At 42.6% G+C, this 17,001-nt stretch overlaps 3 protein-coding genes across 4 annotated transcripts in view; 1 reads left to right on the top strand and 2 right to left on the bottom strand.

Annotated features, from left to right (window-relative positions):
- Positions 1–404: 404 nt before the first annotated feature.
- On the bottom strand, positions 405–13,296 carry LOC119389484 (tubulin delta chain). Its single transcript, XM_037656770.2, has 6 exons — positions 13,068–13,296; positions 12,925–12,991; positions 11,587–11,883; positions 7,277–7,523; positions 5,936–6,100; positions 405–791 (listed from the first exon to the last, which is right to left on the bottom strand). Exons 1-6 carry the CDS (start codon positions 13,205–13,207, stop codon positions 421–423), a joined length of 1,287 nt encoding a protein of 428 aa, XP_037512698.1. The 5' UTR covers positions 13,208–13,296; the 3' UTR covers positions 405–420.
- Positions 13,169–14,779, top strand: LOC119389485 (39S ribosomal protein L50, mitochondrial). Of its 2 annotated transcripts, none has more exons than XM_037656772.2 (4): positions 13,169–13,193; positions 13,685–13,818; positions 13,878–14,019; positions 14,305–14,779. In XM_037656772.2, exons 2-4 carry the CDS (start codon positions 13,781–13,783, stop codon positions 14,635–14,637), a joined length of 513 nt encoding a protein of 170 aa, XP_037512700.1. In that variant the 5' UTR covers positions 13,169–13,193; positions 13,685–13,780; the 3' UTR covers positions 14,638–14,779. The 2 variants fall into 2 exon arrangements, with proteins under 2 accessions (XP_037512700.1, XP_037512699.1); XM_037656771.2 differs by lacking the exon at positions 13,169–13,193 and adding an exon at positions 13,427–13,542.
- The window catches only part of LOC119389482 (protein KIAA0100), a 66,016-nt gene continuing 63,673 nt past the window's right edge, over positions 14,659–17,001 (bottom strand). The window contains exons 47-48 of the mRNA XM_037656767.2: positions 16,705–16,821; positions 14,659–15,579 (exon numbers count right to left, since the gene is read on the bottom strand). Of these exons, the coding sequence (XP_037512695.1) occupies positions 15,538–15,579; positions 16,705–16,821 (159 nt within the window). The 3' untranslated portion in view covers positions 14,659–15,537. The remainder of the gene's footprint in view (positions 15,580–16,704; positions 16,822–17,001) is intronic.

Raw genomic sequence — 17,001 nt, forward strand, 5'->3', positions numbered from 1 at the left:
TTGTACATAACAAGTGAAAGGTGGAAACATGGGACATGGGGTAGCAAATCACAAGATGTTGAAGGAGAAATACATTATTACTAAATCTCCACACAATGCTTTCAAGGTAGGTGATTTTTTTCCATATTTCAACATAGTTGAAGTGACTAATATACAGAATGAAGCTAGAACTAACACCTTAATTCTGATTATGAGGAATACCTCCACATAATAAAAAGCTGTCAGAAAACCAACGCAAGGAGTTTGATGTAAAAGCAACATATCTCATGATATGCTTACACTCGACAAACATAATTCCTTTTGATGGCATTCACGCGTGCGCAGGAAGACTGCTGGAGGTCATATGTTTGTCATTTCCCCTTTGTAAGTTCCAGCATGTTGCGTGTCCACAGGTAACAACCGACTCAACTTCCGACCTTGTTATCGAGACAGTTGTTTGTACCAAGCAATTGCTTGTTCAACGCGCACAAATGCATCAGCCATGTCCTCCGCCTGCAGTCCATGTTGTGTGTAGTGATGAAGGTAGGCTGCCTCTGTGAATCGGCACCATGCTCGGCTCACTAACAAGTCCAGCTTAGGGACGCAGGCATCGCTGTTGCTAGCTAGCAACAGGGTACGCGCAGAACCCAGAAATTTGTGAGGATTCATCCATACATTGAACTCGCGACCTTCTTCCACGAAAGGTGCACGGCGGGGGGCGAGGTCAGTGGCATTGAGGGCTGACAGCCCTTCACCCCGTGCAACCGCCAGGGAGGCAACACAAGCAGGAGGCCTGTTTTCAGCACCCATGGCTGCAGAGAGAAAGAATGAATTTAAGAAAGAAATAGACTACTGCAAACCTAAATGCAAAGTGTAGTGTGCATATTTTACACCCTCCTTCCGCTGAAATTAGTGTTTTTAGCATAACAAACACCAGTGGACACGCTGGTACTGAAAAAAGGAAAAGAAAATGGTAGTGTGGGTCAACCCTCAGTACAGTAGACTCTCAGTAAACGTGAATCTCTTAATTAAACAGAATTGCTGCTTAAATGGAACAACTGCCTCTAATGTGATTGGTTTCGTACTTGAATTCTGCATTCCTGTTCATCTTTCGGCAAATGGAACTACTGTTAAACGAAACGCATTTACCTGGTCTGTTAAGGTACTGTTGAACAAGAGTCTACTGTATTACAGCGTGGCTAACTTGTGGCTCTAAGTCGGGATGTGATATTTATGTAAACAACTAGTACATGAGTGCTATACAACTGCACAACTCTGCAACAGAGCGCAATTTAATGTTTTTGTTGTAGCTGTGTGGCAAGTAGTGATGCAGAACTATCGATGGCACTATCGATACTATCGATAGCTGAGTCACCATCGAACTATCGATGGTAAAAAATACTATCGATAGCGCTATCAATAGTAAAAAATTCGATGGTACTATCAATAGTATAAAACCAACAGCACGATCTCATTGCAGAATAAACTTGGTTCCCCGCGCGCGTGGTACTATCGCGCTCAGTATGAGCTACATCACGCGAGCGCGTGGCCGAGCGCTCTGCAAGGTTGTACAGTGGCGCCGATTTTGGCATATTTTCAAGTTATCGGGAGAGAGTGTGGCTGCTCGTGCGAGCGCGTATCGCCCCCACTTGTTTGCTTTCAACCGCGAAGTTATCATTTTCTAAGCTGATATCACCGCAGGGCAAAACGAGGGCGAGGGAGAACGCAAGTGTAGGCGATGCGCGTTCACAGGAACAGCCAAACTATCTCCCAATAACTCGAAAATATGCCAAGATCGGCGTCACTGTACAACCTTGCAGAGCACTCGGCCACGCGCTCGTGGAATGTAGCTCATACTGAGCGCGATAGTACATAGGGGAGCCGGAGGAGCAGGCTGAAGGCCAAGAAAGTTGACATGACTGTGTTCTTCGCCAGAGTCCTTTGCTGACACATGATCCTAAAGTCAAACTATTCAGTTGTAGCGGAAAGGAAGGCGTTACATGTAGCGGAACTGCGCGGCTTCAAACTTATGTTGCACTTCATGATTTCAAAATACAAAAAAAAATATCATGAACTAAGTTTGTTAATTGTAAGGTGCAACTGGTTGCTTTTGGATGTGAATTTATTGATTTATTGATGGACATATTCTGCCCTTTTCACTGCAGAAATAATTTATTTATTTTGCCAAGAATTGCTCATAAGTTAAGTGAAGCTGATAGAAGGCTCTCACAAATATTTTGGCAATATGGCCGACCCGCAACAGCATCATTATTCACACCACTATCGATAGTATTGTCACGTGGTTGTGACGGTGCAGAATGCTGCAACAAGACTGGGAAATATGGAGCTCTTTACTTGGGCGATCTTGTGACCATAAAATCAATACTCAAAATACAAGCGATACAGGCTGCGCACTGAGAGCGGCGAGAACAGTCGTCAGCCGTCAAGTAATCTGATCATCGGTGGAAAGCGTCGTCTTTTATACATCAGTCATCGAACCTTACAGCGTTATCGCTGGTGCTCGCGTAAGCTCTCGAATAAACTTGACTTTTCGCGTCCGGCGCGTAACCTTAACAGAATGATCTCAAACAATCGTGAAACTTCTCAAACATTGTGGCGTGGTCACCGTCAAACGTTGCTAACAGTCTTTGTGGGTGAAACCCGAATACATCAAAACAAAGCAATAAACACGCATGGCAGTAATATCGCTAGTAATATTTACCATGGTACTACCGATTGCGCTATCGATAGTTTGTCTACATTATCGATAGTTTCAAAAAGCTATCGATACTATCGATAGTCAATTTACCGATAGTTTTACATCACTAGTGGCAAGTCACAAGTATGAGTACTGCAGAGGCAATAACACTGAATAAAACAACCTCTGACTATCTTGCAAGTGATCTAAATTGGCTAAAAAAAACGAATGCCATCGACAAGGGTAGTAATCTTGCAGGCAATCTCGATCGGTGAAAAAAAGGATGGTGCTACTGCTTTTTGGATATTGCCTGAGCTCACTCTCCACAATCCCAAAGTCGAAAGGAGCTATCCTGGACTTGCTGCAAAAAAGGGTAAATTCTCAGCAAAAGTACCTGGAACTAACGGGCTCCTTTCACTGCAAATAAAAGATTTTTGGCGAGTGCACAGCTGCAACAAGTTTTAAGTAGTCAACAAATTTTTTTGGAGCTGCTAGCAATTATCCTTCACACCGCTACTACTGGCTCCATAAAATTGTGTGGATGTTCTGTGATAAAATGGACATACAAGACCATCTATTGAATAGGCACAGGCAAATAACAAGCATTCCAAATATTCAAACAACTATTACAGTATTAGAATTTGCTTCGGCATTAATATGGAATTATTCTGAATTTCGAAGTATTCGAAATGAACAAATAGACATATATAGACCGCATGTAACCCCCCTGTAAAGGTGGTTTCACTGCAGTGCAGAAATGCTAAGCCGTGAATACACCTTTCGAGAAAAAATCTGCACTGCCGCGAAGACACCCTTTAAGGTTAAATGAACAAATTACCTCACATGGATTCATCATATTTTTTAAGTTCAAAAGCTTAGGGGTGTGCGAATATTCGAAATTTCGAATAATTTTCGAATAGTGTTTGCTATTCGATTCGATTCGCACTGGAATTTTACTCTTCGAACTTCCCCAAAACAAATACATTCAACATCCGATTGAAAGTGACCCCTTCAGATTTTAAATATGCTTCACCTCATTACACTCTCGTATTGCGGCAAAGCTGCCTTTCAAGCTCCGTTACGGTCGAACATTGCCAAGACACAGTCAAGTCAACGTCCGATTGGAAGTGGTCCCTAGATTTTCAATATGCTTCACCTCATCACACCCTGTATTGCGACAAAGCTGCCTTTCAAGCTCCGTTACGGTCGAACTTTGCCAAGACACAGTCAACGTCCGATTGGAAGTGGTCCCTAGATTTTCAATATGCTTCACTTCATCACTCCCCGGTGTTACGGCAAAGCTGCCTTTCAAGCTCTGTTGCGGTCGCAAATGTATTAACTCAAGAAAACGCTGGTTCCAAAATGGAGATGAAAGATGTGGAAGAGGTGGGGGCTCAATAAATGCTGTTTTGGTTCCACCAAATCATGTACTAAATAGAATTTGGCCTCTACATTGCCTCAGTCTTGATAAGAAAACTATGAAACACCACCCTACCCGCGCTTCATCAACCTAGCGAAAAGAAACACTTTTGATGTTGCTATCTCATAAGAATATGCTTAGGAATCCTCTCTAACTGCAATTTCACTTCGAACTATTCGAAAAATATTCTACAAATATTCGAGAAATATTCAAAAAATATTCGATTCGATTCGCACTCACACTTCAATATTCGAATTCGCTTTGCACCCAAAAATTTTGCTATTCGCACAGCTCTACTTGTTATACCGACTTATATGCTCTAAATATAGTAAAGTTTAAAATGTAACGTATTTTACAGGTTATTACTTGCATTCTACCGAAAGTTCCATCCTCCTACTATTCAAAGTTGCTTCCACTTCCCTTTGAACCAAAAAGAATGACATTTGCATATTCCTTGCTTCAATTAGAAAAAAACATTGTGCAAGTTAGTTGGCTCATGAGAAATATGCTCATTTTTCTTTATAATAAGTGAGATATAGTATTTGAATTCAATTTGAAATTATTCGACCAAATCACTATTCGCTTCGAACCTAAAATTTACTATTCGCACAAGCCTAATTTTACCGCTTATAACTTCTACCCTATATTACTCAAATCCTACGACTATTCAAAGTTACTTACACTTCACTTGAAACCAGAAAAGTGACATTCGCAAAAGCCTGCCTCTAATTCTTAAAAATATTGTGCAAATTTGTTGGGTCGTGACAAAAATGCTATTTTTTTAAGAATACGCAATACATACTATTTGAAGAATTCGATTATAAATTAATCAATCAAATAACTATACGCTTAGAATTCGCTTCAAACCTCAAGTTTACTATTCACCCATCCCTACTGTTGAACCAACACATTGTGGCGGTCAAAATCTGCAATGCCGTATTGGGTCTTGCTCAATTTTTTGAAGCGCACGCGATATTGCAACACAGAAAACATGGCCAATGGGAACAAAAGTGCCATATCCAAGATTGTTGCATCACTTTCATGTAATTAACAAGAAGCAAGCTTATCTTAGCGCCGTGCGAGTGGTTTAGATGTTGCGTATTCATCAGACACGATGATGTGGGTCAGTTAATATGGCAGTATGTATCATACTACTGTGAAAAATACCCGAAATTTTGATTGCAAGGTATGTTAGCTTTACATTCACCAAGTGCCACAGTGTGTTGGACCCGTGTTTCTTTAGACTTTCTGCGTGCCATAGGGCCACTGTGAGCAACATTTGGTCGACGTGGCATCAAACTCTTAATGTGGTTGCGGGCTCTCAGGTTCAATAAAATTGATTTTCTATGTTATTGAAATTAACTTTTGTTGTACTGTCCTATCATTCAGACTGTCCTTGTGTCCATTTACGTGTAAAATATAATCCATCTGCGACTGTACCATGCATAAAATGGTAAATTTCAATATAATGAAGTAAATTGGCGTCTTAACAACTTCGTCATATCGAGATTTAACTGTATTGCACCTCAAATGACAAATTTTTTTTACAACCTTATAATAAGTTGCATTAGAGCATGCTTGTTTTATATTTGTAGGTACAGAACTATTTCTATGTGCAATGTTCTATGATTTACATGCCGAAGATTTTTTTCAATTCAATTGTTTGACTGACGTGCATTTCCTATGTGTTGTGCTAAATGTTTTGTGACCTTTTGCACTTGAGTTTGTTTTCTCTCCAGTGCAATTATGCACATGTGTTATTAGCCCTCTATTTGCTAACTAATAGCACTCGAGTATACTCAGCGAGCCTAACGAGCTACGAGGGTGACAATGCTGACCTTCATCAGTAGCACTGTGACAGCGCTGCATCTTGCCAAGCGCCCGCACCAGACCCTGCCAGGAGCTACAGCTGAAGGCGGCCATGGCAGGTGGCTCCTGTGGCACCTGCAGCAGACTAACTTGCTTCAGGGATCCAAAGCATCCCAGATCACTGGCAACGTCACCTGCAAACATGCAGAGAAAAAGCTAAGATATTAAGCAGCAATTGATTTTACCCACTTACCCATCAACTTACACATTAACCCACTTACGTTGATGTGTTAGTGGGAATAACCCACTTACATAAACACAAATTGACGACAACTCCAAGGTGCAAGTGCCAAATTGCCAGAAGATCCTTTTCTTCAATTCATTCTTGCCAAAGACAGTATCTGAATGGAACCACTTCCCTGCCTCAGTTGCCAACAACCCAGACCATTAATCTTTTCAAGCTGCCTTGCGAAACATTGTACAGGGTAATTCTTTTAGAACTGACCTACCTCAGCGGGCTCTAGTTTTGTCAAAATTTAGTATCCAATTTTAAGGTGGTTTGCAGCAAGAGATTCGGGAAGGATGAAAGTTTAATGGCCCGTCCTACTTTTCGATGTGCAACGGAAAAAAAAGAGAGAGAGAGAGAGAGAAACCTCGAAAATCGTGACATTCCGCAAAATTCCTTACAAGAGGGACACCGGGCGACAAGGCGATGCGATGTGGTGTGAGTCGGAGTATAGAGTACTTGGTTTTTGTGTCAACGTAACGTGATGAACGTGGCGTCACTAAATCCACCACCGCTGGCTGACCTTAATGCTGCGTCGGACTAGCCATCCCTCCTTGTTATTCTCACTTATTCTTTTTTTTAGGTGTTGTGCATCAAAAAATGAAACGGAACATAAAATTTTCATCTGCTCTGAATGTTCTGCCGCAGGCTGCACTAAAATCAGACACTTTGTAACAAAACTACAGCCCACTGAAATAGGTGAGTTCTAAAAGAATTGCCCTATATAATGCACATATGTTAACACTCCTCTCTGTAACGCCGCTCGGCATTGAGAGTATTCTAAATAAATAAACAAACAAACAAATAAATAAATAAATAAATAGAGCAAATTTTAGACGGTGAATAACTTGCTAGTAATTACCGCACAGTGACTGATGTTCGGTGCCACCATTATATAGTACATTGCAAAAGGAAAAGCTAACTGCTTTATTTTAACTGTCCCATCTTTAACAAATACTACTTTTAACACCTGGTGAAAGAGAGGCCAGAAACTTCAACTTGCAGTGGAAAAGATGTGAAAACATGTACAGATACAACTGACAGGAATATCAACTAGCTGACGGAGTTGTTTAATAAAACTTGCCAAGGCATTTGGATGGTCCATATGTGGCTCGGCTTGGCTGCAGCAGGCAAGCCAAGTGTCTGGCAGCCAATGCGTTCATCTCGACCAGAGAGGCACTACGCAGTGCCCACCGCTGGGTGACCACTCGGTGCAGGGAGTCATTGCTTAGTACAAGCAGGGCGTCTGCTGAATCTTGTAAGCGTGCCAGAGACAGCAGCACATTGTATGCCTGCACTGCCACTTCCCCAGAATTGAACGGCCACACCACCTGGACATTGATAGTTATGTTAGTAACATGTTTATGCTAGTGTACTTGAAATACCTTCAACAGCCAATGGAAGGCCATCGAGTAAGAACTTACATACAAAAGAGATATAAGAACTATAAGAACATATAACTACATACAAAAATGAATAATGAACCTAGAATGGCTACACGTGAATGTAACAAAGCAAGACAAAAGGTAATTACTTTATGTGTATATTGAACAGCAACTACTTACTAATGGATACTCACGCAGAAAGATTTCTTGTAAGAAACTGTTAGAAATAAAACCAGCACTTACCTAAGGTTCAAAAGAGAATAATACAAAATTGCCTTTATAGGGCTGCTATGGCTCTTTCGCTTGCACTGAAGAGGAGGATGAAAGAAACGCGGTGACAAACAGGTTAGGTGCCGCAAGGTCTGTGTGTGTACAATAGGGGAGAACGGCACCGTGGAGGGGTGCTGCGGTGCCGGGTGCTGCCGGTGATTGTGGAGCAATATCTCATAACGTGACTGTACACCTCCTCGCTCTCCCCTTCACGCCGCATTGAGTTCCCACTGCTTTGTCTGTTTTCTGCACGTGTTTTCGCAGGTTTCATGCCTTGCGAGGCATTTTAAGATTTGCGTGACCGAGGACTCCTTTCGTAGCTGCAGTGTGGCAAAAGGGCAGCATCTACTCAGCCTTGTAGCAGATGTGGAGCATGTAATAGCAGACGACATCGCCCTGGTCTGGGCGAAGGGCTTTTTGCATAATGAAATATTTGTGGCGCATTGAGAACGAGGAAGAAAAACGAGAGAAGACAGGGTAGGGCACCGGATCCCCTACATTTGCCCCAAGGATTGCGCAGCTTCGCACATAATATATATCTGCTACAAATCCGTGTTGCCTCAGTTGGCTATCACGCATTTCCATCGGCAATGTGTAAATAGACAAAATATATCACTGCTCAACACAAATATGACATGTGTACATGCCTGTCGCTACTACATCCTTTATTATATAGAAAAGCGGCAGCAGCGTAAATACAGGGTGGCGCGGAGTCAACTGACATACATGTATTTCTAGTAGGGGTGTGCGAATATTATTGAAATTTCGAATATTTATCGAATAGTGTTTGCTATTCGATTCGCACTAGAATTTTACTATTCGAACTATTCGAAGTTCCCAAAAACAAATACAGTCAACATCCGATTGAAAATGTCCCTTCAGATTTTCAATATGCTTCACCTCAATACACTTTCGTATTGCGAAAAAGCTGCCTTTCAATCTCCTTTATGGTCGAATTTTGCCGAGACAGTCAACGTCCGATTGGAAGTGGTCCCTAGATTTTCACTATGCTTCACCTCATCACACCCCCGTATTGCGGCAAAGCTGCCTTTCAAGCTCCGCTACGGTCGCAAATGTATTAACTCAAGAAAACGCTGGTTCCAACATGGAGACGAAAGATGTGGCAGAGATGGGGGCTCAATTAATGCCCTTTTGGCCTGATATTTGGGCAGGAAGTCCGAAAAATCGGACGCCGAAGCTTTTTAGCATCCAAAATTTCAGATATTCTTATATATCGACGTCTACGAAACAGATTTGGAACTCCGGACTTGAAGGGAGCACACCCTTGTCCACCACATTAGTTTGGCTTCCACAGAAGTTGAAAGAGGAGGAGAGGCTGAGGAAATGGCATCTTTGCCTATCACATGTAAAGTGTTGTCGGCAACACTTTGGTTGCACCAAATCATGTACATTAATAGAATTCGGCCTCTACATTGCCTCATTCTTGATAAGACAACTATGAAACACCACCCCGCCAGTGCTTCATCAACATAGCGAAAAGAAACACTTTCATGTTGCTATCTCATAAGAATATGCTTAGGAATCCTTTCTAGCTTTATTTTTGCAATTTCACTTCGAAGTATTAGAAAAATATTCTAGAAATATTCGAGAATATTCGATTCGATTCGCACTCACACTACAATATTCGAATTCGCTTCGCACCCAAAATTTGCTATTCGCACAGCTCTAATTTCTAGTAGTCTTATATTCTATACGGAAGCAGGAAAAAAAATAGGCAAGTGTTTATAAGTAGGACCAAGTATGTCATTTATTTACCACCAATTACAAGGTCACTTCTTGAAGACTACATCTGGCAGATGGCCTCCTTTTACATCAATGCACTTTTACGAACGCTTCTTGAAGTCGCACACGTGCCTCCGTAGGTCCTCATCAATGGCTACATCATTCATTTGAAATGTGTAAGTTGGCTCTGCGCCACACCGTATGTACCTTCGTAAATTTTTATTACTGGTGAAAAGACGGAAGTTGAACGCACTATAGTAATTTCTGCTTCAATGCTGGCGCAACCAAGACGACGACACATATCCCCCAGTAACTTGATTTATCAGTGCAGTTGTGAAGCAGGAATGAACTTTGGTTATGTTCAATGCTTTGCGCAGATACTCATTTTCTCTGCACGGGTGAACTCCGACCACGCACTGCTAATGCATGCAACAAAATTTGTTTACCTTGTTCAGCGCACTTCAGTAATCCATGCCTGTCTGCTTTTTTTGGTGCCGTCTAATTGGGAATCAGTAGAATTTTACAGGTGGAATACACCCCTTCGTGTTCACAGTGCTGCTACGGCAGTTAACACAGCAGTAATTACCAGTCCTCCGTCAGGGCAACATTGCTGAATGAGAGACGTTTCACGTGCAGCACAAGCTTCGCAAGTGCATGGGAATCAAGTTAATCCGCTGGGAATCGAGCCCAGCGGATTAACTTCACTTTCTCCGGTAGGGGAATGCAAGTGCTGGCATCGGAGGAAAAACTTGAGTGCTTCTCCCCTATATCCTGGAGAGATTACCCTATGTCCGGTCGATACCGCGTTTTGTTGGTTGGAGGCATAAAAATTCGAAAAGCAGTCGTGAAGACAGGTCCTACTCTGTTGTGATTATCAGCAGCAGCATCCCCATCAATCCTGTGGTTAGTAGAACGGTGATGATCTTATTAAGGTGTTTCAATTTGCACTGCCTTTGCTTACCTCGTTTCCGTGCTGTTTATTCCCTCGTTAAACTGTACATCAGATATATTGAACTAGGGGCGCCTGCTGCCAGCGCCATCAAGCTGCTTGCAAGCCGCAAATGCAGCAAACAGGGAAGTCAGGAAAACAAATAATACACATTAGATAACAAGAGGGTATGCACATACAAATTAGTGAAAGAAATGTGTAATGAAAGACACCAAGAAAAGATTGATTTGTTTCGTCATCTGTGTGTTCTTCATAGAGGGAACTGAAGGGAGTCTAGCATTCGTCTAATTTGGAGTTCCCCACTCAAATTATTCAACACACAGAAATGCTGTTTTTAGGCAAACAGCAAAGTGAATTGTGCAACAAATATTATTTTATATTTATATTTACATACTTCCTGCAACGCCGTCGTGGTATTGCTGCAGGGGGGGTGCACATACAGACTCGATGTAGTTATTGACATTTCGGTGATAGGACACACAAACAGAATGCAAAATATAATAACAACAACATATAAAAATAGCAGCACACAACCAGAATTTTAGTACAATATGTTGCATTTTAAAAATTAATGTTTAGTGCTAGTGAATTAGGAAGCAGAGTTTTATGTGGTGCAAAAGCTATCTCACAGTGTGATAGAAACAATGATGAACGGTTGCCATTATTTCATCGATATTTTTTTCCTTAAAGGCCCAGCGGCATTCCATAAGGGGAAGGCTTCATTGCATGCAACAATGTCAATGGAAAGGCTAGGAAAGTAATGAGCACCCTGCATTCAACACTGTTCTACTCCCATTGTTGAATGCAGGATGGCTAGGTGCAGCCTTCTATGGAGACCATCTGTGGGGAAGAATAAAGTTAAGTGAATCATTTCATTTCACTAAGGTCTGAAAGTGATAACTTAAGAAGGCAAGAGAGGACCCGCCCAGATGATACAAGTGTGACCACCGATCGCCTCGAGGAGGAAATTCCATTGCCTTCTAATGCTGCACCCGACTACAGTATACATACTTATTATACAGCACAAGTATCAACATATCTGCTTACTGCTGTTACGACAGGAGTATTCGGATAGTCGTCCCTCAGGGCCTCGGTGAGCTTGGTTCCCAAACCGCTGCCTGTCCCTCCACCGAGAGAAAAAATGGGAAGGAAGCCCTCCAACCAGTCCTGTCGCTCGGCGTGAGACCTCACGAGGTTGCAGATCTCGTCCATGCCTTTCTCAGCATGTTCGAAATAGCCCAGAGCCCAGTTGTTTCCAGCCCCCTGTGCACTTGTGTAAGCTGCACCACTGGTGTAGTGCCACTTGTCGCTGTTACAGGCATCCTTCAACACCCTACCGACAGCCTGCGATGCCAAGAAAATGAAACACAGAGTTGAACAAGGCAGGCAGTTACACAAGCACAACAAACATTTTTGTTTTCTCTGAACTACCTTTATAGGATGCCTTTGTTATACGTTAAGTGTGCCATTATTGCAGCAAGAATAATGGCAACCATTGCACAGGGTGTGTGTAATACGGCTGAACATTTTGACAGCTTTACCTGAGCAACTAAGATGTTAATGATGCTTCCAACAAAAAAGTTGGTAGTAGTTATTGTAGTTGCGGCACCCACGAAGCTCACCCTTTTTTTCCCAGTAAGTCGGACACCAGGGGCGTAGCCAGAAATTTTTTTCGGGGGGGGGGGGGTTCAACCATACTTTATGTATGTTTGTGCGTGCGTTTGTATGTGTGCGTGCCTATATACGCAAGCAAAATTGAAAAATTTCGGGGGGGGGGGGTTGAACCCCCCCCAACCCCCCCCCCCCCCTTGGCTACGCCCCTGTCGGACACACTAGAAAACATGCTGTCAGCCCAAGTGAAGCTCCTTCTTTACTACCCTTCTGGTGATTATCAAAACCTTTATCCATAGAGCTGAGCTCTGTGGCTATGGCATCATGAAGGGGAACAGCTGGTAGCAGGTTTAATTAATTTGTGTAAGTGACGCCTGCATCTCAGTGGGTCCAAAGTGCAAGAATGCTCGTGAATGTTGTGCAGTAACATCGTTTTTACGACATTCAAAAATTGCATCAAAACAGCTTATATTATTTAATCCCTGAAAATCAAGTCAGGACGGCTCCAAAATGTCGGCTTTTGGTAAATACCAACTTCTGGCTTCAGACTATTAGCGTCAGAATATTCAAGATCCCTGTGTGTCTACTGATAGTTTCATAACTCTTGGGTAACAGGTGTAGTTGACACCAACAAAGCGTGCACAACGGCAGATATCACTTATATATAATAACAGAGGAACACACGAGTGCATGAACAAAACTAGCTAGCTTTGGTAAAAAATAAAATGGTGTTTTCGGAATCACCATAGATGTACTTTCGGTTAATGAGCTAACCTTTCTTTCCGTGTCAACCAGGACGGCACTAGCAAGAAGGCCACCTTGGGGGTCAACAGCGAAAAACCTGTGGAGAGAGATAATAATCCAGTGACCATTCGTGCCGCCCAAAAAAAACTGCATAGCTTTGAGAGGTCACCCACCTATCTGCCGACTCGCTGTGGTACTCGTTGTCACGGCGCGTCTCGGGCTCACCAACACCTATGTCTTGCGCCAAGACGTTAAAGAATTCAAAACCCAGCTGATTGCCACACTGGCCGATCTGTAAGGTGAGTAGGCTCATGCCTTTTTACGCCAGAATCATTTGTCACGAGCCGTCAAATCACTCAAAGCAACCGCGATGGTTTCAGAGGTACCGAAACTAAGGCCAGTAGAGCTTCAACTCGTACTATTTGCCCTCGTACTGGTCACAACAGCAAGTGTTTATAAAATATATACTGTAGTTTTAAAATTGTAGACGAAAATAATGTTATTATGCGTAAGTTGAAGTAATTTCTTTAATGAGCGCACTAAGCCATAGTTATCATCATCATCATATCGACGGTTTGTCGAGTTAAAATGGCAGCCCTCATGCGAAGGTCACGTTATGTATTGCCGATCAATTTATTTCAAGGAAAGGTGAGTTGCTGACACAACCTAATCGCGTTTTAGGCCACGGTGCAAGCGGAGTTTGCTCACTGTGTTGCACGGCTAAGATATGTGCGTCTTGTGCACAGGGGTGGCTACATTTCATGTTTCGGTGCTTCTCCGTGGTTTTCAGGCTGAATTTTCGACGTCATGTGCCGCATGCACTGCAAGAAGATTTAGGCAGGTGATTCCTATAAGAGAAGACGAGAACGGGCTACCGTCAAAAGCCATGGCCCGCTCAGCGTTGAAATCGCTGAGCGATCGAGGGTACGCTTATGCATGTTTGGAATCTTAGGAACAGCACTTACTCCTTGCTTCATATGCAGATTCTGCCGGCCTATGAAGCCGTACAAGCCAGCTGAAGATGTCGAGAACAAAGTAAAGGTCATATACGAAGAGGTGCTCGGACAGAAAGCCGACAGCGCGTGGCTGCAGACACCCATCAACGAGCCTCTGATAAAGTTCAGGGTATGACACTTTATATCGCCCATTGCTCTGCGTAGTAGCTGCGCTTTGTTGGAAGTGTATTACGTTGAGAAGGCTATGCAATAAGACCTTCACTCACCTACCACGTCTGCAAGCAGTAATGGTTACTTTCAAAGTAAGGTTTGAGGTGCCCTTATTTTTCCAGTATCAAGTGTAACCTATAATTTATTTTAAAAATGTTCATGCGTTGTGCTTGACTTACCTTTTTGCCTCTGTACTTGTGCCAATAGCTTAAGCTTAAAATCCACTTTTTGTGTCTTTCCATAGTTGCTGACGAGGTGCATCAGTGAATTTGGCCACGACGTCCCAAGCTCAGTGTTGATGAATGTGAAGTGTGTTGATGATATAGTGGAGTACTTCTCCACACCCGTTGAAGGACTGTCCCCTTACGAATCCCTTGTCCAGCGCAAGGATCAGCTGCCCAAAAACCTCCACGTCATCCCTAACTATGTTCGCTTCAACCCCGAGACGGACACTTTCTTCGGCGGAGTAAATGCCTACCCGGGAACATCAACTATCGTCACAGGCCTTAAAGCCAAGAAGAAGTACAAGGGCTACACTTCCAGTCCAACGTGGCCCTACATAACCACGAGTACATAAAAAAATTATTGCCGCAGACGCCTTCCAAACTATCTTTTATTGTTTTTCAACCATACTACAGCTTGCTGTACTGAGAAACTGAATTGAAATAAACTAGTAGCCTAGCAACAAATATAAGTACCGCAGTCTATATGCACACATATGCGTAATGGTTTCATTTCGAATGACTTAGACCTTGAGAAATGCACGAATGTGGACAGCAAAGACGGCAAGTAAACAGGCTAGGCTCCTGTACAGTTTCTAAAATAGTACAAGATAGCTTTCTTGCATGTCAAGCATGCCCTTATACATAGTCTAGCGAATTAAGCTTCACAAAGTTGACGGCACATTTGTTCATAAACAGTCAACAAGAACAAATTATATGTACAAGAGTGCAGGATTGTCTATGTTGTAACTATATATGGTATGCACATTGCAGGGTAAATAAAAACGTTTCTCACGGCTTAAAGCAAAAGGAATGTTGAAAGTACAACAACAAATAGCTTGCACTAATAATCTGTGCAATGGCGGGCACATGCAGCTTGCAGCACTTCTTTTTTTTGTTTCAAAGATGCCCGTATGCTGCAGAGTCAGAAATGTTGTGAATATACCTGTAGTGTGCAGCTGCTGCACTACAAGTGATTGCAGTGAGCATTTATATAAGCGTATAGCACAGACAGTTTAAAAATCACGTCACTAAATTAAATATCGTTAAAATGTGCCAACCACGCGGTTTTTCATTCAGCGAACATTCTCATAGAAGGTGTATTGGTCGGTCGTGCACTATCAAGTACAAAGTGAGCAGGTATCACATTGAGGTATGTATGTATGTACACATGGAATTGCACACCTCCGGTGTGTTGGCAGCTTGAGAACTATGCACGGAGTCCTTGCATGGACGAGCCTAGAGAATGGCCATGTTCATTTGAAGAATCCCCTCCTGGTGCTTTTTTCTGGTCCACCCTGCATCAAGATAAATGCAATGTGACTAGAGTGTTGCACTAAACTCTCATATCTTTTCTGTGCCATGGACAGGTATCGCTTGTCCAGGGACTTTCCTTCATTGACTCTGTGCCGCGGACAAGTGGCAGTCGTGTTATTGTTTTAGTGCAAGTGCTGTGCTATTAGTATATAGCACAAGCTTCAAAGAGAACAAATTATTATTATTATTTTTCAGCCGAGGTTGTCACAGCTTCTGTGGAAATCTGGCTCCCTTGAGTTTTAAAAACGGTGTTACACACTTAAAAGAGGCCACCGTCCAATTTCAGAATACAGCATATATATGTGCAATACTGTATTCATCTGCACTATTTTTAGTGCACAACTGCCAGTGTAATGCATCCTACCACTCGTGTTATTGTTGTAATGCATTATAGAAGTATTTCAGCTATACTGGTCAGGCCTTATTACCAGCAAGGTAAGAACAGTGTTTACCTGTCCTCAAATAATGCGCATTGCAAGAAGACGTTTCCAGCAGAAAATCCTAGCATGAACATCAGAAAGAAAGATACTATGACACCACTGAATTATGTGCACCATCAATGCTGCCCATGGCACTGTTTTCTGCTGGAAACGTTTCTTTGCTTAACAGCTAGATGGTTACTGTACCACTGGATGATACCGCGCATGGTGCATTTTTGAATTCTGTACCCGTAAGAATGCGGCCACTGCAGCTGGAAATCAACCTCCTGCTTGCCAGCATACCACAGACACCAACTTAACAATGAACTACAGTAAAATGTCAATACAGATCAGAAGTTTTGAATCCAAATCTACAGATAGTTCGAGCTGCGTGGCAGGTCCTGGAAAAGAGTGTACAATAAAAGGAAAGAGCTTCCACAAATTTGAATTTTAAGAACCGCATCATGGTTATTTTGATCAAAAGTTCTCGCTTACAGACCATCTCTTAGGAAAATGTCATCGCATTGCCTCTTGCTACAGCATGTCTCTGAATGTGATGATGTGACCGCCAGCATTAGGTGCGCAGGAAGACTGCACACAAAGCTACTAGCCATCTCTGCTCACCCGGCCATTGCACCCTTTGTACTCCACCTTAATTAAGATGTTCTGATTATCACTCATACTAACCAGTAGCTTGGCACCCAGTAACAGTCGTGCTTTGTCCTCTTCCTGCGGCTGGCTGGTATCTTCAGAAGCACTGCCCTGTGCCTGGTGACTCTTGATTTGTAGCTTCTGCCTGATGGCCTATAAGATAAAAATGTTTGAATGGCATTTCAAAAACAGGCGAAATTTAAGCCAGAAAGCACAGGATAAACAAATAGCCTTGAGCTGCCTTCATGTTGCTGTGCACATTCCCCAAAGCCAATGATGCACTTACTATACAGCTATGAGTAATACTAGTTAGCCAGCAATCGCAAATCTCAA

Source organism: Rhipicephalus sanguineus, chromosome 4, assembly GCF_013339695.2.
Source record: "Rhipicephalus sanguineus isolate Rsan-2018 chromosome 4, BIME_Rsan_1.4, whole genome shotgun sequence".
Taxonomy (NCBI): Eukaryota; Metazoa; Arthropoda; class Arachnida; order Ixodida; family Ixodidae; genus Rhipicephalus; species Rhipicephalus sanguineus.